This window comes from Centropristis striata, chromosome 6 (genome assembly GCF_030273125.1).
Source record: "Centropristis striata isolate RG_2023a ecotype Rhode Island chromosome 6, C.striata_1.0, whole genome shotgun sequence".
In the NCBI taxonomy this organism is placed as follows: domain Eukaryota; kingdom Metazoa; phylum Chordata; class Actinopteri; order Perciformes; family Serranidae; genus Centropristis; species Centropristis striata.
In genome coordinates this window covers 30,639,929-30,663,210 of record NC_081522.1, presented here as the reverse complement: position 1 = coordinate 30,663,210, position 23,282 = coordinate 30,639,929, and the positions used below count along the sequence as shown (strand labels likewise).

Sequence of the window (23,282 nt, the reverse complement as noted above, 5' to 3'; positions counted from 1 at the left end):
AAATGTATAATATCTTTTAATGTATCATTTTTTCATGTTAAATCTCGACCTGAACTCAGATTGTTATATATTACAAATATATGATGGGATTTTTATTATCAATGCATTTATGTAAGCTGGATTTTACTGTTGTTCAGATAGGGCTCATTTAAAAGTCAAATCACTTTAAATTTATCATGTTTATGTTAAATCTCGACCTGAAAAGTAACTGAAGCTGTCAGCTAAATGTAGTGGAGTAAAAAGTACAAAATTCACCTTAAAATGTAGTTGAGTAGAAGTATAAAGTTACATAAAATGGAAATACTCAAGTAAAGTACAAGTACCTCAAAATTATACTTAAGTACAGTACTTGAGGAAAGGTACTTTGTCACTTTCCACCACTGGTGGTGATGATGTCTTAACTTGCATTAAATTTGCAAAATGCTATTTTTTTCCCCTTTAGGGACAACATCAGGAGTATCTCTTTGGGTACCAACAGCAATGACGTGGCCATTCCTCTGACAGGTGTTAAAGAGGCCTCTGCTCTCGATTTTGATGTCTCTGAAAGGAGAATATACTGGACGGACATTCAGGCCAAGGTGGGCTGCAGAAATGCACTGAAATTTCACACAAATGCTATTTGAGATATGAAATAATATTTAAAACAAGTAGGGTTGTATATGTCCATTTCACTAAAAAAACATTTTTCAACCATGCATTTATTTCTTATTTAGTATTTTGGTAATTTCATTGCATTTTCTCTCTCTCTCTCTCAGACAATCAGCAGAGCATATATGAACGGCAGCTCTGTAGAACATGTAATAGAGTTTGGACTGGATTACCCAGAAGGCATGGCAGTTGACTGGATGGGTCGTAACATCTACTGGGCTGATACAGGAACTAACCGCATAGAGGTGGCCCGGCTGGATGGTCAGTACCGACAGGTTCTGGTCTGTAAGGATCTGGAGAACCCGCGCTCACTGGACAATCCACGCTCACTAGCTCTGGACCCAGCCAATGGGTAGGAATGTTAACTACACCATTTTATAAGTATACGCCAACGTAGGGCTGGGCAAAAAAAAAAAATTATCAGGACATTCTTTTTCATATTGTCCGATCTTGATTATTATCACAATTTTTTATATTGTTTTTAAACTGCCAGTTTAAAATCATCTGTACTGAAAACTAAAGAAACTAGAGATTAGTTCAATATTTTATTAACATTCAAAGTAAATAACAAAGCAAATTAAATTTTACTCAACAGTACAACAAATGTAGAAAAATATAAAACAACTCAGTGAACTACTTTACAGTCCTGAGTGTTTTTGTAGGTATGCAAGACCCAAAATAAACATATTATCAGATTTGCTGTTGTTAGAAAGCCCACGCTGTTAATGTTTTGCTAACTTGTTTATTGAACTATTGAAGTTCCATTCAGTAATAAATTGTTTCTCTGTAAGTTTCCATATGTCCCACGCTCTTGAACGCACCATAGCTGTTCCGATGCTATTGAATGCACCGTACCTGTGTGCGAATTGCCGTGCTGTGAATGTTAGTTTTCTCTCGATTTCTTTACTCTTTCCCAACATCCACCTGGTCCTCCCTGGTTTATTGCTCCAAGATATGGCTGACATCTATTTCGCTGCCCTCAGCTCCACGTTTAGCTCTGCGTTTGGTCGTTCTGTTTACTTCTCTGATCGGCTGTTGTCACGCACATTTCCGTCCGGTTTGATCGAGGAAATATGCTCACAGCTGATCACCATAATCGACTTGATATTTCTCACGATCATATAATCTCCCAGGCCTAAGCCAACGTATTGGTCAAATTTGAAAAATACAAAATAATTGAACTATAGCGATATATGCGATATGGTCTCATTCCATATGACATTTAAAAATATATCATTATATTTTTTATATCGATATATATCGCCCAGCCCTGCTGGTTATTTGACTTCTCTCTCATATTTTAATCTAAGCCTGTAATGTTGACAGCAACATGAAGTACAGTGTATGCCATGACAAAAGTGTGGCTTCAAACAGCTCAACCCAAGAACCACTAATAAAGCAGCCCTGTGGAAGTGATTCACTGTCAGACACCTGTATTCGGCCGCTATGAGCTGGTGCCAATGACTTCATGTAGCGTGTCTCTTCACCCTGTCTGAGGTAGTGAGAGTGTAGCGATGTCACTGTGTTGGTATGTAGGTACAACCGCCAGCGTCACGCCTCTCCTCCCCCGTAAACTCCAGCTGAGAGAGGGGGATGATGCCATTAAACCTGTTTGTTAATCAGTCTTCATCCCGGGCCAAACCCCCCTTAGACATTCACCCTGTCACTCACATGGAGAAGTCTGTATGATGTCATAGCACCGAGCTGTCAACATGTACGCCCGGAGGCAGCTGATGTCATTTTATGATCACATATTCATGCTCGCACATTAACAAAGACAACAAAAAAATTGTCCTCTTGCACAGAACAAATGTTACAAAGTGGAAACAGGCTCCCATTCTGGAATAGATGATGCAATAAAATAAATATTGTACCAGAAAAAGGAAACCACTGTAACTCTTATTATGCAGATAGCTTGTGTCCCAGGCTCAAACATGTTTTGTCTCCACAGCTACATGTACTGGACAGAGTGGGGCGGTCGACCTCGGATAGCCAGGGCCTACATGGACGGCAGCACCATCACAACCATGGTGGACAAAGTGGGCCGGGCCAACGGACTGACCATCGACTACGTAGACCATCGACTCTACTGGACTGACCTGGACACGTGCATGATTGAAAGCACCAACATGCAAGGTTTGGACGCTCATATCAACCAGGCCGTTACCATGCATGAGCAGTGGCATGACAACAGCCCTAACCCACAGTCATGGAAAAAATTAATAAACCAGCCTTGTTTTCTTCAGTTTATTGTTCATTTTAATGCCTGGTACAACTAAAGGTACATTTGTTTGGACAAATATAATGATAACAACAAAAATATATAAGAGTTTAATTAAAAGCTGATATCTAGCCATTTTTTGTTGTTATCATTATATTTGTCCAAAAAAATGTACCTTTAGTTGTACTAGGCATTAAAATGAGAGAAAGGGTGGTCTAATAATTTTTTCCATGACTTTATCTACGTAACAAAGACACACTGTGGTGGCGTCCTGTAAGTCTGTTGTTTGGTAATGTTGTTGTTGTCACCACACACAAGTGTATATCCTGTTCTCACACACCTGGGAATGTGTTAATTACAGTATTTTTTATCACAGTTGAAGCTCTAATCTGTGATTTGTTGAATGATTTAAAGACACAACAAGACTTTTGTCTAAGGAAAATGTGACCTTTCTGTCCTAATTAAATGAAAAAACTCAATGAATGATACAAGACTTTGTTTAGGTATAATCATCATCATTATCTAGAGGCCTTTGCCTTTCATTTAAGCCATTTCTGATTCCAATTGATCAACTACAAGTCAAGTTATTATTTGTCGTTCCTACAACTTGGATAAAGACCATTTTAATGGCTTGTTTTTGAACCAGACAACACTTTTCTACCATAGTGTATGTTAACTAGAAGTCTTAATTTAACTTCAGAGACAATAAAAAGTAACACATTCTTACACTATATATATCTTAGGTTATTTACTGTCTCTCTCTTTTTGTTTGTTTGTCTTTGTCAGACTAATCTCTAAAACTGATGGCTGGATTTGCATGAGATTTGCTGTTCACATTCTCCCAGTAAAAGAGAGGGGAAACTTATTGAGTTAGGAGACTTTAACACCTTTCCTCTGCTGCCACCATCAGGCCAACTCTCATCTGTGAATTTGAGTCAATCACCTGACTTGTGTATTAGCTCTGCACTACATACAGGTGCATGTAAATACCTTAGAATATCATGGAAAAGCCAATTTCCAGTAGTTCAAGTCAAATAGCCCCAACCAAGTACTGAATGCATATAGATGGACAGACTTTTCAGAGGCCAACATTTCCATATTAAACATACATTTTAAATTTGGTCTTTTGAAATTTAAAAAAATGTTTTGAGACACTGAATTTTAGGTCATCATTTAATGTAAGCCATAATCATTATAATTAGAAGAAATTAATTAAATTAAGACATGAAATGTTTCATTCTGTGTGTAATGGATCTATATAATGTGTTATTTCCACATATTGAGTTGAATTACTGACATAAATAAACTTTTCGATAATATTCTAATTAATTGAGATGCACCTGTATGGTCTCATCTTTATCCCAAACTAGTATCAGTTTCAATTTTGAATCATTTTTACACACTGAGTTATAGATGATGCACACACACCTAATCTACATTTACCTGCTTACAAATCTATGGAAGCTTTGTTTGATGCTTGGATGATGAAATGGATGACAGGAAGATGTTGTCATGTCTTCTGCAGGCCTTCAGAGGGAGATCATAGTCGACGACCTCCCTCACCCCTTCGGTCTGACTCAGTATCGGGATTTTATCTACTGGACTGATTTTAATCTGCGCAGTATTGAACGGGCGGACAAGCGCAGTGGTCTCAACCGCACTGTGGTGCTGCAGGTATGGAACATTAGTCAAGAATTCAATCTGTTTGATTTTTACTGTAATTGTGCTCCTAATTTGTTCTTTTGGAGACTTTGGGGTTTGTTTGTTTTTTGATTGGTTCAGAATTTATTTGAACACAAAATAAAAGATAAACAATTAAAAACAAACAAACCACAATAAATACAAGACAACAACACAAAATGAAACAACAACAAGACTCAACACTTATTTGTGTTCAAAAGGAGTGGGAAGAAGCCAAAGCTTATTAAATCCCTTCTCCCTATGTTACTTTACTATATTCAGTTATATAACAACAATAATATTTATATATGTATGTATAACACATAGTAATGTAGTATATAAACTGTTTATTACCATTATTAACATACATAACTTGTTATTAACTTACACACACATAAGTACACATACACCCATGTAGTCACAATGAGATGAACAAACAAACAAAACAACACACACACAAAAAGAAAAATAGTAATAATACATTTAAAAAATAAAACATCAACAATAACCACCTACTGTCTTTTCACACACCCGTTTTCATCCCTATATCGTGTGAAGACATGCTCTTTATATTTGATTTTGAAGTGTTTAATGTTTGAACATGGTTTTAATTCTTCACACATACCATTCCATATATATTTCATTTAAAATAACCATGAAACGGCTTGAAATCAGTCATGTTCAATCCATAGACAGTGAGCTTCACTGCTGTTATGTCACGTGTCCTCAGGGCCAGCTGGAGCTGATGCTGGACATCCTGGTCTTCCACTCCTCTCGTCAGGAGGGAACCAACGAGTGCTCCCATAACAACGGCAACTGTGCCCATCTGTGCCTGGCCACGCCTGCTGGTGCCCAGTGCCGCTGTGCCTCTCACTACACTTTGAACCCTGATGGACGAAACTGTAGCTGTAAGTACAGTGAGAAAGTATTTTTGGGAATAAACGTTCAATGCATTAATTATGACTGGTATATTCATATATACCAATATTTGCTGTGAGAAGCATTGAAAACTATCATTTTTTAACCTTAAATACCCCTAAATTATTAAATATTCAAATGGAGTTGGTCGGTGAGAGAATCAATAAACAGAAATAAATGCTCTGCACAGGTGGACTAGCGCCTAGATGAGACAGTAGCATCAGGGGGGCTGACCCCTGAGCTCACTGATGAGAGTTTTGCAATGAAATGTTTCAGGCTTGAAGTAATATGTAAATATGCGGCCATTGCCAGCATGGGTTCTCTACAGGTCCTCCAGCTTCCTCCCACAGTCCAAAAGTATGCAGTGTAGGTTTAATTGGTAACTCTAAATTGCCCATAGGAGTGAATGGTGAATGGTTGTCTGTCTCTATGTGCCAGGATGTACCCCGCCTCTTGCCCAATGTCAGCTGGGATCGGCTCCAGCCCCCCGTGACCTGAGTGTGGATAAGTGGTTTAGGATTATGAATGAATATATATGAATGAATATATATGTATATGTGCATATATATATATATATATATATATCTATATATATATATAGATATATATATATATATCTATATATATATATAGGTTAGTAGATAGTATAAGTCCAGTATCAGGACTTAATTTCCAGCTCATGCTGTTAGTTTGGTTGCTTTAAAGGCTCAGGTACTGATTTCACTTTACAGTTGAGTTGTGAAACATCAACAATAAGATGAGTGTAAATATTTGTGCATGAGTGATCGTTTGAGTGTTTTCCCCTATGAGTGACTTGGTTCCAGCCTTTCTGGTGCCCTGCAGCTTTAGTTGGGAGTCATTCAACCACAAATGGAGCAGGAATGACTGAAGCTAAAGGTTAACACATTAACCTCAGTTGCCTCTTGCTCAACAGCCTGCACACACTGTGACTGTAAAATCCAGCATACTTGTGTTGTTTCCAAAGTGTGGAGGCCTTCTACACTTCCTCCGCTCTTGGGACCATCATTTAGAGTGGTTTCAACTGTTGTTATGTGCTGGTTTGTGTGTTTAAACCTTGTCTTCTGGATTTTTGACCCTGCTTGTTTGTATTTCACAATATGCATTGAGCAAACTTCAGTCTTCCTGTGTGAACTGTGCTCACTCTCCATTCCTTCATCGGTCTGCAGCGCCCTCTAGTTTCCTGCTGTTCAGTCAGAAGGCAAGCATCAGCAGGATGGTGCTGGGAGAGCAGAGTCCTGACATCATCTTGCCTATCCATGTCCTGAGGAACGTCCGAGCCGTCAGCTACGACCCGCTGGACCGGCTGGTGTACTGGCTGGATGGACGACAGAACATACGCAGGGCCAGAGACGACGGAGCCATGGTAACCCTGATACACACACTGACATCATGTGAAAGCTAAATGGATGTTAGCATTTCATATCCTAAATATGTTTCTCCTACATACAAACAGTCAAACTAATACTCCGCCCCATCAGTAATAATGGCGCTGCTGTATGCCAGTAAATTACACATATTAGTTGAGTCTAGAGGTGTGGAGACCCCATGATACGATTTTATCCCGATACTTGAGTCACGCTACGATATTATTCACATTTTAAGTATTTTGCCATATGGTGAGTATATAAAATATTTTGCGATTTAACTGTTTAGCTGCATTTTGTGCCCACAAAATTAAATTCAATCAAGAATTTGAGGAATGATTTTTCCACTCAGGAATTTAAAGTGTCACAAGAAAAGTAAATAAATAAATGGGTAACACATTGCAATATACACATGGTCACCCTTAAAGATGGAATAACATTTTTTTTTTTTACCTCTTTGCATGAAATTATTGTGACAATGTGATTTATTATTACCAGATAAAGTGTATATCTTCTCAAAACTATATTAATCAATCTCTTCCAAACATATCACAATGAAAATGAAACCACAATTAACAGAAGATTGTATATGAAAACAAAATTATTCCAACTTCATGGGCGACCGTGTATATTGGCTTTGCTTGCTCAGTAACTAAGGTGGACCACAGTAAAGACCAATATCAGCCATGAGACTGTCCTAACCCTATACAGGATCTATAAATGAGTCAACATGTGACCCTGTTTTGTGTTCCTCCAGTCTTCAATGATAGTGAGCAGCAGCGTGCAGCCAGTGGACAACCAGCTTCACGACCTGAGCCTAGACCCCTACAGCCGCCACATTTACTGGACCTGTGAGACAACCAACACCATCAATGTCCAGAGGATGGACGGACACACTGTGGGCGTGGTGCTGAAGGACGACACCGACAAGCCACGGGCCATCGTGGTCAACGCAGAGAAAGGGTGAACAAATCAAATCAAATCAATCAAAATTATTAATAAAGCTCTCATTAGCTCTTATTAATAAGCTCTCAAATACTTTTTGAATTTCATTTCTATCTGCTACAGAGGCTGAAAAATCTATTATTTAGTAGAAGCGTTGACACTTCTGTTGAATTTCCAGAAAAACTTCAGGTTTTAGGGGGGTATTTTAAAATCGCCCAGAGGTTTTACAGGCGTTTTAGGCCTTAATGGAAACACATAACACATAATGTTGTGTACACTGCTATACACAGTCAACAGAGCCCTATATAACCGGTCTGTGTCTCCCTCTGCAGGTACATGTATTTCACCACAGTGCAGGAGCGCTCGGCTAAGATCGAAGGAGCCAGTCTGGACGGAACGGAGAGAGAGTCTCTGTTTACAACTGGTCTGATCAGACCAGTGGCTCTGGCTCTGGACAATAAACTGGGAAAACTGTTCTGGGTCGACGCCGACCTTAAACGCATCGAGAGCAGTGACCTGACAGGTATGTTACCACCAATAGAAATCATTCAAATAAAAACGTAATGCAGCTTTTAAATAAATTAATGACCAAACATACATAGAAGTAGAATATAGACATAGTGTGACAGATGACTCAGATGTTAAACGTGATGAATCTGACATCGTGGACAAAGTATTCAGTTTGTTAAAGATTATTTAAAGTATATAGTATAAGTATGTATCTTAATTTATCATATTTAAACTTGTAGTTTATTCATTATTTTGACATTCAGGTCAGATGATTCTTTTTTTTAAAATTATAATTCTAGAGAAACAAAAACATTTTAATGATCCTTATCCAAAATATTAGTTCGTTAATGAAAAGATTAATATGAGATTTATAATTTTGGCTTGGCCGGGATATACTTTTTTCATAATCTTTAATATTATTGTACATCCCCCAGGAGCCAATCGCATCGTCCTCCAGGACTCCAACATCCTCCAGCCGATGGGTCTGACCGTTCTGGGAGATCATCTGTACTGGATCGACCGGCAGCAGCAGATGATAGAGAGGGTGGACAAGCTGACCGGAGATGGACGCACACGCATACAGGGCCGCATATCATATCTGACCTCCATCCATGCTGTGGAAGAGATGGATCCACAGGAGTTTGGTACGGAGTCACTGTCATATAGTTCACTGCACCAGGCTACATTAGTAGCTGTGGTGGGAAAGTGTTTAATGACTATTTCCTTTCTCCAGCATCCCACCCTTGTTCCCGAGACAACGGGGGCTGTTCTCACATCTGCATTGCTAAGGGTGACGGCACGCCTCGCTGCTCCTGTCCCATGCACCTGGTGTTACTGCAGGACCTGCTGCACTGTGGAGGTAAACAACAACAAACCATACTAGCAGGTTATGGTGCAGTCAGACCGAAACCCATTCACACTCTTTGTTGCATACAATAAAACATTTTATAATACTATTGAAGGGACAATGAAGCTTTGTGAAGCATTTGCTTTTTTTTTTACCCCACTAGATGGTGGTCTTGGCTCAAAAAAAGGCTTTATCAATGGTAATTGAGTGTGTTTTCAGCCCTTTGTTGAACAAAGAGCGCCATCTAGTGGGCTTCTGTAAATAAAGCAAATTGTTCATGAAGCTTCATTGTCCCTTCACTACATAATAACTTGGTTAGAATGGTAGACATGATAAAAAAGACACAAATTGAACTGAGGAAACAACTTATTTTAACACGGGACAATGTGATTGATGATTTCTTTTTGCATTCTGTGCAAATTGTAGTGGGAATTACTCTTCAACTAAGGTTTTAGGATATATAAAATAAAAAAAAACTATGCTTTACACACAATGACATCCCTTAGGTTAATTGCACTTGGGTGGTCTTTTATTGAGAATTACTGGTACAAAGTACAGATAAAATGAGAAATATGTCTCACTCAAATGCAGAATGTGAAAAAAAGCATGGTAAAAACTATTTTTTATGGTCTGGACTGTACATTAAAGCAGACATCCAATCACAGTCCACTTCCAGGCATCATCACCCCTTTCCATCTGAATTTGCTCTTGTAGAAAAGAGGTTTTTTTTCTGCTGCCGAACCAAATCTAGCTGAACTGAGCCATTTTCCCTGGTTCACAGGCTACACACACTCTTTTCCTGTCACCTCCACGTTTGGACACACCCCACAAGTGCATTTAGCCAGGCTGATTTCAGTCTGACTGTGCCCCGATCCTCCACTGAAAGCTCTGAACTCTCCTGAAATCCAGTATTCACTGCTTTTTATCTCACTGCTTCTCCCTCTTCGTCCCTTTCTCCTCTTCCTCTGTCTCCGTCAGAGCCGCCCACCTGCTCCACAGAGCAGTTCACCTGCTCCACGGGGGAGATCGACTGTATTCCTATGGCCTGGCGTTGCGATGGCTTCCCCGAATGTGACGACAGCAGCGACGAGGAGAACTGCCCCGTCTGCTCAGCCTTCCAGTTCCAGTGTGATAAAGGAGGCTGCATTGATGCTCAAAGGCGCTGCAATGGGGAACCCGACTGCGCGGATCACTCCGATGAGCAGGACTGTGAAAGTAGGCTCACACTTCAACACACTGAAACTTTGAATATTAGATAGAAATAAAGTTCAGGATCAGCTAGGACACAGTATTTGATTTTATTTAGTATCATGTTGCAGCAGGTGGCTCTCGGAAACAACACATTGTCCAGCCTGATAACACACACAAATAATATCAGTTGAAGGAAGTCTCCAGAAACCTAAAGTTTACACCACAACTTAGGCACCACAGGCTCTGGGTCTCCTTTCAGTTTTTTTCTTCATACGTACAGGCTTTCAGTAAGGGCTGTGTAGGTGTGAAGGTTTGTTTAAAAACTCAACATTACATCCCAGAAAGTGCACAAAACTCAGTAAAATACATTAATACATTTATGATAACTATAGAATTGAAAGAGAATTGTATGAGCCAAAATAGAGAATCCACTTATACAGTACTGTCACAGTCCAGACTTGAAGCTTTGTGAAGCATTTGCTTTATTTTTTGACCCCACTAGATGACGTCTTGGCTTAAAAAAAGGCTTTAGCAGTGGTAATTGATTGTCTTCAGCTCTTGGTTGAACAATGAGCGACATCTAGTGGGCTTCTGTAAATAAAGCAAATGCTTAACGATTGTTCCAACATTAGTTGTAATGAAGAATGAACTTGAGGTCATGCTGTACTGTATGATGTGCCTCAGACTAAAAATGTTCCTGCGTAGATCTTGTTCCCTTACTTTTAGAAATACAGGTTTCACAACACACAGAGTTCCCTTGTTGTTAATATGAAAATATAAAACACCTTGAGCAACCTTTGAGCTGATCTTCACAGAAGACTTTTTCTAGTGAAGGGACAATGAAGCTTTGTGAAGCATTTGCTTTATTTTTGACCCCACTAGATGACTTTAAGAAAGCCTTTAGCAATGGTAGTGTGTTTTCAGCCCTTTGTTGAACAAAGAGTGCCATCTAGTGGGCTCTGTGAATGAACTGGAGGCTTTTATTTTAACATGTTGCCATACGAGACCTCATCACCAGTAAGAAACTGACAGGGGACTTCATCTGTGTGTTTCTTTCTCTCCTCCAGCCATCTGTCCTCCTAACCAGTTCCGCTGTGGTGACAACCAGTGTATCACCAAGAAACAACAGTGTGACAACTACTCTGACTGTCCCGATGGATCAGATGAGCTTGCCTGTGGTAAAAAAAACACATTTAAATTACAGTTTTACAATATACGTACATGTGCATCTCAATAAATTAGAATATCATAGAAAAGTTTATTTATGTCAGTAATTAAATTTAAAAGGTGGAAATAACACATTATATAGATCCATTGCACACAGAATGAAACATGTCATGTCTTAATGTATTTAATTTCTTCTAATTATAATGATTATGGCTTACATTTCATGAAGACCTAAAATTCAGTGTCTCAAAAAATGTATATTACAAAAGACCAATTTAAAAAGTATGTTTAATATGGAAATGTTGTCCTCTGAAAAGTATGTACATCTATATGACTCAATACTTGGTTGGGGCTATTTGACTTTCACTACTTTATTGAGATGCACCTGTACAGTACTGCAGCGTGAGCGCATGTGCATCGTTACTGGTTGAGTACTGGTCCCTGACTCTGCATCCTTTGTCTCTCTCTAGAGTATGTGTCTCCTCCGTCCAGTGGCATCCCTAACACCGGGCCTAACACCATTGGTCCAGTCATTGCCATCATCCTGCTTGTCTTCGTGATCGGGGGAGCATATTTTGTCTGCCAGCGTGTGGTGTGTCGACGCTACAAGGGCCCCAGTGGAGCTTTTCCTCATGAGTACATCAGTGGGACGCCCCATGTGCCCCTAAACTTCATCGCACCCAGCAGCTCGCAGCACGGCACCTTCCAAGGTAAGATCAGGTTAGGGATGGGCGTTTGGTAGAAACCTGGCAACTCGAGCATCTATAACGTTAACGATCAATTGATTGATTAATCACTATGTTTTTATACATACTCCAGTATATATAAAAACATGCATACATGGGCAATATAAGATATATATATATATATATATATATATATATATATATATATATACAGTACAATGAAAAAGCCTGTTTTGATAACAGACGCTTTTATATTGAAAGGAGACTTCCTGTAAAACTAACTCACTTGAGGTTATACTGTTAAGAAAACGTCAAGGAGTTCAATGTTTTATGTTTTAGCCCCCGAAGAGGCATGAGGTTAATTTTCACAGTAATCTTGCATATTTAAATGTGTTTTGTGTTTAAATAAGTTTTGGATAAAATTAAACCTAGTAATTCATGCTAGCAAGGTTTGATACAGTAAGCCAGTTTTGCTCAAATTAATACTCTTGTATTTCTGTGTGTTTTATAAATGTTATTGCAACTTTCAGTTTGCAAACTGTAGCTTTATCCAACTTAATTCTCAGCTCATTGGCTTATTGACGTACGGCCGCAGAACTGAACAATCGGCCGTGATTTAGTTCAGTGAGTAGTGATACGCAGTCAGAGATAAAAGTAGAATAAAAAATACACAGATTGATTAAAAATTCCATGTGATCGACCAAATTCTTAACCACCATTAATCGATTATCTATTTATTATTCCTATCCCTAGATCAGACCAACAGCAGCACTTTGGCCCTATTCTTATAATATATTGTATATGATGTGAGTAAATGTGAGCTGCTGTGTGCAGGTATTTCCGTTGGGAAGTCCATGATGAGTTCAGTCAGTCTGATGGGCAGCAGCAGCAGCGGAGCTCCTCTCTATGACAGGAACCATGTGACCGGAGCCTCATCCAGCAGCTCATCGTCTACAAAGGGAGCCTTCTACCCTCAGGTCCATACACACACACACACACACACACACACACACACACACACACACAAACACACACACAGTCTGTGTACATGCTGTTTCCTGTCCACAGTCAGATAACATTCACATATTTTCTGTTTGTAGATCCTGAACCCTCCTCCGTCCCCGGCCACTGACCGCTCTCTCTACAACACAGAGATCTTCTACTCTTCCAACAGTCCATCTACCACCAGATCATACAGGTGACACACACTTGCAAAGTATTACATTGTCCGTATCTATCTATCTCACCAGCAAACATTTGGCAAAGATGCTTCTGCTGCATCAACAGTTGGCTCTATTGTTTGTTTACTGTTGGGATTTATTGCTTTATTCCTTTAGTATTCCTTTATTCCACTTTATTCCAATAAAGTGCTTGAAAATGATTGAAATTCTTACTGTATTTCTCTTGCAATCTGACTATAGATAATCACACGTTCAATGAAAAAAATACTAAATTGAATATTGAGATTAGCAAACTGTACTTTTGGTTGTTAAAAGTGTAAAACCATCGCTGTCGGTATGGTTGAGTGAAATTACCCCTTTTAGCATGTAAGTACTCATCTAAAACATGCAACTTACAACCGTTGTAAGGTCCTGGAAAAGCTTGAAAATGGACCTTGAAAAGTGCTTGAATTTGACCACTCAAAAAGTGTATGAACCTTGTGTAGGGCAGCATTTATATATAAAGAAAGAAAAAAAATTGTACGATATCGATACATGCGATATGGTCTAATTCCATGTCACATTTAAAAATATATCGATATGTTATATGTATATATGTTGAAATCTTTTCTAGGATGAGTGAGCATAGCTGCCATAATGATGATCAGGACATCTTCGCGAACCCTTAAATTCTTGTGTTTCAAGTGGCCAATAACGAGATCCAATACTACATTTCATTAGCTGTCGAAACCCATATTTTTATACCGATATATCGGGCCAGCCCTAACCTGACCCCTGTCCTGTGTCTCCTCCCCCATCAGACCCTACCACCCTGTCCGCGGTGCCGCTCCACCTACGACTCCCTGCAGCACCGACGTCTGTGATAGCGACTACACCCCCCACCACCCGCCGGCCGGGCTGGCGTCATCAGCGGGCCGCTGGAAAGCCGCCGGCCACGGCAGCCACGGCAAACACAACAAGTACTACATGGACCTTAACTCAGACTCGGACCCCTACCCGCCACCCCCCCACCCCCCGCTCCCAGTACCTGTCGGCCGAGGAGAGCTGCCCCCCGTCCCCTTCCACCGAGCGCTCCTACTTCCACCTGTGCCCGCCTCCTCCGTCACCCTGCACCGACTCCTCGTGACCCTCCAACAGCCCCACAGCCCTGTGAGGAAGGATGCAGTCCACTTTGCTACAAGAACTGGCCTCGTCTGGCCCCATTTTACCAGGGAACGAACTAAATGTGCCAACTTCCAGCCCTGACCGGCTCACACACGTGCTGCTTTATACCAGCTGGTTAGGCTTAAGTGCCTTGCTCAAGGTCCCTATGTGCCACATTTCATCATTCCAGTCATCTTGGAGCTCTCAGGGTGACCATCATCTGATCAGTCTATGTCTGTTTTCCATGCTCAAACATTCACTCACTCACTCGTGGCAGGTTGAAGGTTTGAGGTCCTCCCTGTCTCGCTGTAGGGCACAAAACAGCCAGAACAGCAGCAGCTCCCTCTTCAATTTTCATTCCATCAAAAGAAGAAAAAAACTTCCTTTGCTGGGCCACTTCTTGATCAAAGTTTCAAGACTTCCATCTGTCCAAATAAACAGTGACTTCCTCCTCAACCTGTCAGCATTGAACTCACCAACTTGAGAGAGTTACCAGTTACTCTCCTTCCTCACAGCGTCCTTGTTGGCAGATCAGTGGCAGGACTGTATATAGTGTTAAAATAATATGAACAAAAATAAATCAGAGAGGAATTATTTTACTATTTTATTCACGCTGGCTGATCCACCGCTCCACACAAACAAAAGGACAGACAGATGAGTGGATGTGTGTGTGTGTGTGTGTGTGTGTGTGTGAGTGAATGATGGATGGGTGACAGCTGTGTACATTAGCCTTTGTGAATGTTAAGCTTGATGTAGGAAAATGAGATAAAAAATGTGTAGAAGTATGAATGAATGAGTGAATGTATGGATGGAAATAGGGCCCAGATCAGAGTGTGAAATTTTTTTGTACATTGCTTTGAAATTGTGTCCCTCATATTTCAGATTGTGAATTGTTTGTAGTTGAACACAAAGGAGCTTTTCCCCCAATCAACCAAGAGACAAATCTGCCAACAGTCCCCTTCTGAGTCCCATGAGATCATCATGTGACAACGACATACCAAATGAATATCAACATGTAAAGCTATTGTACATATGTGTAATGAAGTCAATGATTGAGTTGTGAGAAGTGAACGCTTTTCATTGTGAATATGAACCTCTTCCATCACATTTTCTTTACCCTCATCATCCTGTTTACCAAAAGTATGTTTGCTGCTATTGTGTACATACTATATCAGTTACTATGACTTTATAATTACACAGAAAAAGCCCAAAATTACCACTCATACTGACCGTAGATCATGAAGCTATTTTACAGTTAATAACAAATTATTCTTATAGCAACTTTTTGTTATTTGTATTCGTGTTTGTGTGTGTAGATCATTATGTATGTCCTGTGTCGGCCGCCATGTTTGGTTTGAAGGAGTCTTTTTTTTTTTTGGAAAGTGAAAGAGTTCCAGCTGAGACATTTTATTCAGAGCTGTTCCAGGAATCAACTGAAGGTTCTCCGATCTCTCTCGAGGAGCTCAGTGTTTTCTGTGTTTTTGAGGTTAAAAAAAGGCCTTAAAGGGTTTTTAGATACAGTCCGAACCGCACTTGGTGCTCTGAGTTGTTCAGTTGCTCACCTCCACTGTAGCGAACCTTACTAGTGAACCCTGCTGTGGTGTGTGAATGCTTTTCCCACATGAGAAACTTCACCCCAAATCAAAGGTTTGACTCACTTGCTTATTATTTTTTCACCTTTGTGTGATCTTTGCCACATCCTCAGGGGATGAGCACTTTTGATTTTAAAAAAGCAAATTCACTCCCTGCTTTAATTTGAACAAATCCCCTTTCAGATATGTCTAAAAAAAATGTGATCAAAGCTAGTGTGACCTGCACAATCCCCTTTTAAATGACAAGTCCAGATGCTGTATAACAGCTTGAGGCTAGGATTAGAGTCAATTGGTTGGTATAATAATATACTGTCAGTTTAATAAAGTCACTGTACATACAACTTACTGACTCCTAGTGGTTTAGTGTGGTGCAGTGTGTTTTCCTTTTTCCCCACCTCTGCTGAGGACTGCTCAGATAAAAGCTAAGTAATTCTCATCGTGGGGGACAAAGTGTATTCTGGGTTTATCCAGCACTTATTATAATATTTCCAACACAGAACCCAGCACTTACAAAATTAAAGATGTTATTATTTCCCAGAAAATAAATGAGGAAGAAGGAGAATATTTGGGCTTTTTCACCAGATCTGTGGAGTTAAAGCAGTATAAATCAACCTCAGGTCATGCTCACAAAGAAAAAAAAAAGTCTTCCATATCATTAAAAAGAAACCGCACCAAGCTTCCTCTAAGCTTGTCTTGCAGCCATGCTTGTATTAAAGTAATGGGTGTGAGTGTGTGAACACAGGAACCTCTGATGTAATTTACTAGCTTCACACAAGCTGTTAGTGTGATCCAGTCCTCCAAGCACCAGGCAGACATTATTGTAGACATCTGTTCCAAAAAGTCAGTGTTGACCATTGTGCCTAGAATTAGACCACTTAGTTCCTTGATAGAAAAGTTACCAGCACTTTGGGAGGTGGGGAATTTTTAGAACTTGCAGTAAACTTGTTGCCGTTGCCTGATTAATCCGTCTCCTGCCAGATGATATAAAACCTGATGTCTGGTGACTGGCTGTAGATGGACTTCCATAAACTTCCACAGCTGAAATTACATCAATATGTGTCAGTGGGAACTCTTGAGTAGCACAACGCATTTATATTGAGGGCTGTAGGCCCCGCCTCAAACCACTGTGTCAGTAAAACCTGTATTTGTTGTCTCAGTTAAAAATGCTTTGTGTAATTTACACATGTGACATTTTTTTTGTATTAAAAGCATTTTTATATAATAAAGGTTCTATTTTAAGGAAGTTTCTTGATGTCAGTGTTGGCTTTGAGTTCAAGGTCAATGAATGCTGATGTTTCCTGTGCAAAAGTGTACACACACAAACACATGCACACATTTACATGTATGTAGTGTTGGGACAACGAAGCTTCGTGAAGCATTTGCTTTATTTATGGCGCTCTTTGTTCAACAAAGGGCTGAAAATACACTCAATTATCATTGCTGAAGCCTCAAAAAATACAGCAAATGATTCACGAAGCTTCATTGTCCCAACATTACATGCAATGCATGTGTGTGTGTGTGTGTATATATATATATTTATATATATATATATATATATATATATAATAAAAATATATATATATATATATATATATATATTTATATATATACAGTGCTTAACAAATGTATTTATAAGACCACCAGTTTATGCAACAGCTGTCGTAAATCAACAGCATTAGTAATTACCAAAATATTTTCTTTATGTTTCCGTAAAGGTTAATACACCAGGATGTAGAAAATTATATTTTCAATTTATGAATTTTAAAATTTACTGTTTTACAAAAAAAAAATATTGAAAAGCACATTATTATTACTTGAATAAGATGTGAATTTGTTAAGCACTGTACACATGTAGAGAAAGGCAGAGATCAAGGGGTCAAATAAAAAATTGCTGTTTCAAAAGTATCCTTTAGCAGCTTTTATATCAAAGCGTTTGTTACAGACTAAAAACAGTCAGACGGACAATATTTATTATTCTGATGTGCAAAAAGGACTAATTTGTATCGTCACAGCATCTGAAAACATTTAAAGCAATACACTTTTAAAAAAGGAGGGCTCGTCCGGGATTTGAACCCGGGACCTCTCGCACCCAAAGCGAGAATCATACCCCTAGACCAACGAGCCGTCGTGTAACGTAAGGAAGCCGGCATGTCTTCTATATATACTATCAATATGAAGTAGAAATTTGTTGAAGTTGTGTATATAGAAAATAATATATACGGACCAGATTCATAAAAAGATTAGGATTTCAAGTGGCAGCACAACTCCAGCATGTGGCGCTCTAGCAGTATGTAGCCTATAAATAGTACCAGTAAGTTTTTGGCGAGCAATTTGAATGTGCTACACATGGATGTATAATAATAATAATAATAATAATAATGTTACTTATAACCCACTTGTTATTATAATGTATCCATGTTTATACAGAGAGACAGAACTGCGATTTTGGTCATTAGTAGACTGGTCTATAAATGCATTAATTTACAATATAGGACACTAGATGGTGTTGTTTGTTGCTTTTAGTTTAAAAAAAACAACTTAACATTTTTGAATTACAAAAAAATAAGACTTGATACATTTAGAAGTATCTCTGACTTATGTTTATGCACTCTATGCTTTAATTTTATTATTTTAATGCTAATATTCCCCCACCTTCACCTATCACTTTACAATCACTCGCGCCAATGAAATAATTAATAATTAACCCAAAGATGAGAATTGCTCACCTAAAGTTCACGTTAAAGTCACGTGTCTGTGGTGTAGTTCTCTATAGCGTAACGTTAGCTTTGTACTTCTGTGGGCTGCATTAACGCTGCAAACATCATAAAAGAGCTTATTTTCTGCAATGATCCAAAATCCGATGCAGGAGGCACTACATTTTGAGGCATATATTGAACTTTTTTACTCCACTACATTTAGCTGACAGCTTTAGTTACATAAAAAATGTGATAAATTAAAAGTTATCATACATTTTAATCCCAATAGTATTTTAAACAGTTAAAATGAGCCATAATACATTTATACAGCTTTACTTTTCAGGTCGAGATTTAACAAGAAAAACATGATCAATTCAAAGTGATTAGACATTCTATTAAATTAAATCACATAACAGTATATTTAGTGGTTAAAATGAGCCTTGAGAAAATAAGCCGCTGCTTACATAAATGCATCATAATTATAATCTAATAATATATTTGGAATATATTTGACAACCTGAGTGGGGCCGTTCTGCATAACAAATACTTTTATTTTTAATACTCTAAGTACATTTTGATGCTGATACTTTTGTACTTTTACTTGAGTAAGTTTTGAATGCAGGTCTTTTACTTGTAGTGGAATAATTTCACATTGTAGTATTAGTACTTTTACTTAAGTAAGTGATCTGATTACTTTTTCCACCACTGGTCACTTCCTGTTGCTGACTTTTCGTGGGAATTTGACCCAGTAACACTCTTGTTCCCTCACCTCTAGGCTACTAGCAGCTCTCTGTGACAGCCTTCTTCTATAATATGAGGGGGAATTTCCCCAATGACATTGTGAATCCATCCAGTAGTAACGGTGCCCTCGAGCAACTCTGTGTGTATGTGTATGTGTGTGTGTGTGTGTGTGTGTGTGTGTGTGTGTGTGTGAACCAGCTCCACAGCACCTACAAAGACATACAGACCTATTGGCTTTCTGTGGTCCTGCTCAGTCTATTGTGTATTTGGAACACAGAGGCTGGAAAGCAAATAACCTTTCACTGCTATTGTCATCACATTTGATGCCGTTATGTGATATGGGTATCTTCTGTACATGCAAACAGTGTGATCACTATTTGTTTATTCAACATACTGTAACATTAAGGTTTGTCAGCTAGTTTTTTAGTTCCATTCATTTTGCTGTTGTGGAACCAGATAAATGTTGGCATATCGTTATAATATTAAATTATATGTTAAAAATGTTTTAATTTCACATGGTTCGACTCAAACATTTCCATATAAATTTCATACATAAGCACTGAATGTTGGACTGTTAAGTCAGGACTCTTGTTTGATTTCTATGAGCTAACGTGGCTTACTGTTTATTCATCCATACTAATTGCTAACTGTTCAGATTATAAAAGGCTTCCTCCCATGAGAACCTTGCAATACGTGGCAATAAACAAAAAACAAAGTCTGCTCCTTTACAAGGTCTAATTGAATCCACAAATGATGCCCAGTTACTACTCAGGAGCAGTGGTGGAAAGTAACTAAGTAGATTTACTCAAGTACTATACTTAAGTACAATTTTGAGGTACTTGTATTTTACCCGAGTATTTCCATTTTATTTAATTTTATACATCTACTTCACTACATTTTGAGGCAAATATTGTCCACTACATTTAGCTGACAGCTTTAGTTACTTTTCAGGTCGAGATTTAACATAAAAAACATGATAAATTAAAAGTTATTATACATTTTAAACCCAATAGTATATTAAGCAGTTAAAATGAGCCATATATTTTACAAAACCCTGCTTACATAAATGGATCAATACAAATAATCTAATGATATATTTAGAATATATAAAACAATCTGAGTGGGTTCATTCTGCATAACAAGTACTTTTACTTTTGATACTTTAAGTACATTTTGATGCTGATACTTTTGTACTTTTACTTCAGTAAGTTTTGAATGCAGGACTTTTACTTGTAGTGGAGTAATTTCACAGCGTGGTATTAGTACTTTTACTTAAGTAAGGAATTTTTAGCAAATTGATGTTTTCTGTAGCTTTGAATACTCACTTACATAGCCTAGATACGGAATAATCTAAATTTTAAAGCATGTTTTTGTAACTTTTGCATGGCTCTTTTTTATATAATGAATAGGAGAGCATAAAATAAGATGACACACACTTCCATTTATCTCTACTAAAATGTTTTGATACATTTTGATGCTGATACTTTTATACTTTTACTTCAGTAAGTTTTGAATTCAGGATTTTTTACTTGTAGTGGAGCAATTTCACACTGTTGTATTAGTACTTTTATTGAAGTAAAGGATCTGAATACTTCTTCCACAACTGCTCAGGAGTCAAATTAAGTATTCAGTGTTGGCACGGGAAACGGTTCAAGGAAGCCCTCTGAGAAAGTTTTTTGCTAAATTTAAAATACAATGATGGGAGCAAACTTGTGCAGATGAAGTGGGAAACTTTCCAGTGAAGGTCGTCCAGCTGGCAGACAGGTGCTGAGGGCTGAACAGAGGCAGGGAAGAGGTGGAGACCAGCACTACAACTTCTACAACTTTTTGTTTTTTCTTCCCCTTTATTCTCTCTGTGTGTTTGCCGCTCTGTAATTACACCAGCTGCCTGGAATCTGTGGGTCTTTTTCTCTCTCTCTTTCTCTCTCTCTTTCTGCCTCCCCTGTCACTCCTGTTTTATCTCCCTCTCTTCACCTGAAATTCTTTTAATGTTCCTTCTCCTCCCTCACCGCTGTTCCTTCCCACCAAAAAAGTGTTGCACCTGCCAAGTGACCACACCTAAAGGCCCCACAGAGTTAGACTGCAGCTTGACTTGAATGTGATATCTTCGGTTTGTGCGCTCAGTTATCTCCCTGAATCACAACTGTCGCTCAAAAACTTATGGAAGTCAAATTTAGAAACCAATAACTCAAGTATGTACGGAAGAGGATTGGGGTCAGGTAGGGAAAAAAATCATGAGAGGAGGATTTTTTTCCCTATTATGCAGTTTGAGAAAAAAGTCGAAATAATGAAAATAAAGTCCAAATGGCGAGGTTAAAGTTGAGATGTCAAGAATAAAGTTGAAATACGATTTTGAGAAAAAATTGAAATAATGAGAATAAAGTTGAAATGAGAAAAAGTTTAAATGTTGAGAATTAAGTCGATGGCGAGAATAAAATGTTGACGAAAATAAAGTTGAAATGATGAGAATAAAGTCGAAATAATGAGAAAAAAGTCAAAATGACGAGAATAAAGTCGAGATGATGAGAATGAAGTTGAAATAACGAGAATAGAGTCAAAATACGATTTCAAGAAAAAAGTTGAGATATTGAGAAAAAAGTTGAAATAATCAGATTAAAGTCAAAATAACAAGAAAAAAAGTCTAAATAACAAGAATATAGTCGAAATGAAGAGAATAAAGTTGAGATGTTGAGAATAAAGTTGAAATACGATTTCAGGAGAAGAGTTGAAATAGCAAGAATAAAGTTGAAATATCGAGAATAAAGTCGAGATGTCGAGAAAAAAGTTAAAATAATGGGGGGAAAAGTCGAACTAACAAGAACAAAGTCGAAATAATAAAAGAATAAAGTCCAAATGACAAAAATAAAGTTGAGTGTCGAGAATAAAGTTGAAATAAGATTTTGAGAAAAAAGACAAAATTAAAATTAATAAAGTAAACTTTTTGTTTTCGGTAAAGTTTCTGTAAAGTTTTGTGTTAATAAAGTCATCAGAGGAACGTTGTTTTCTATCCGGACAGTTAGGTAGACTGCAAGCTACACTTTCATAAATGTGAAATGTATTATATTTATATATGTATTATATTATATATTGTATATGTATTTTCTCAACATTGTATTACAACTTTATTCTGAAAATTGTATTTTGACTTTATTCTGGACATTGTATTTCGACTTGACCTGATAGTTTGTTCCTCTGATATAGTATACTTCCATCCAGTGGTGGAAGAAGTATTCAGATCCCTTACTTCAGTAAAAGTACTAATACCACACTGTGAAATTACTCCACCACAAGTAAAAATCCTGCATTCAAAACTTACTGAAATAACAGTACAAAAGTATCAGCATCAAAATGTACTTAAAGTATCAAAAGTAAAAGTACTTGCTATGCAGAATTAACCCACTCAGATTGTTTTAAATATTCTAGAAATATTACAAGATTACTTGTATTGATGCTTTTATGTAAGCAGTGATTTCAATTCGTAAAGACAGGGCTTATTTAACTTCCTAATATCCTGTCTTAAGATTCAATTAAAAAAGTCTAATCTCTTTAAATTGATCATGTTTTTATGTTAAATCACAATCTGAAAAGTAATTAAAGCTGTCAGCTAAATGTAGTGGAGTAAAAAGTACAATAAATGGCTCTAAATGTAGTGGAGTAGAAGTATAAAGATACATAAAATGGAAATACTCAAGTAAAGTACAAGTTTGAGGTACTTGTACTTTACTTGAGTA

At 38.0% G+C, this 23,282-nt stretch overlaps 1 protein-coding gene and 1 non-coding gene across 2 annotated transcripts in view; one reads left to right on the top strand and one right to left on the bottom strand.

Annotated features, from left to right (window-relative positions):
* The window catches only part of lrp5 (low density lipoprotein receptor-related protein 5), a 72,707-nt gene extending 55,354 nt beyond the window's left edge, over nucleotides 1-17,353 (top strand). Inside the window, 17 exon segments of the mRNA XM_059335047.1 lie at nucleotides 443-578; nucleotides 756-1,000; nucleotides 2,600-2,784; nucleotides 4,395-4,543; nucleotides 5,280-5,457; nucleotides 6,655-6,851; nucleotides 7,610-7,815; nucleotides 8,130-8,320; nucleotides 8,742-8,951; nucleotides 9,041-9,166; nucleotides 10,133-10,369; nucleotides 11,413-11,523; nucleotides 11,983-12,222; nucleotides 13,033-13,175; nucleotides 13,299-13,396; nucleotides 14,180-14,381; nucleotides 14,383-17,353. Coding sequence (XP_059191030.1) covers nucleotides 443-578; nucleotides 756-1,000; nucleotides 2,600-2,784; nucleotides 4,395-4,543; nucleotides 5,280-5,457; nucleotides 6,655-6,851; nucleotides 7,610-7,815; nucleotides 8,130-8,320; nucleotides 8,742-8,951; nucleotides 9,041-9,166; nucleotides 10,133-10,369; nucleotides 11,413-11,523; nucleotides 11,983-12,222; nucleotides 13,033-13,175; nucleotides 13,299-13,396; nucleotides 14,180-14,381; nucleotides 14,383-14,505 — 2,977 coding nt within the window. The 3' untranslated portion in view covers nucleotides 14,506-17,353.
* Nucleotides 17,354-18,166: 813 nt separating this feature from the next.
* trnap-ugg (transfer RNA proline (anticodon UGG)) lies at nucleotides 18,167-18,238 on the bottom strand. Its single transcript has one exon. It is a non-coding gene; the product is annotated as a tRNA-Pro (tRNA).
* Nucleotides 18,239-23,282: the final 5,044 nt, after the last annotated feature.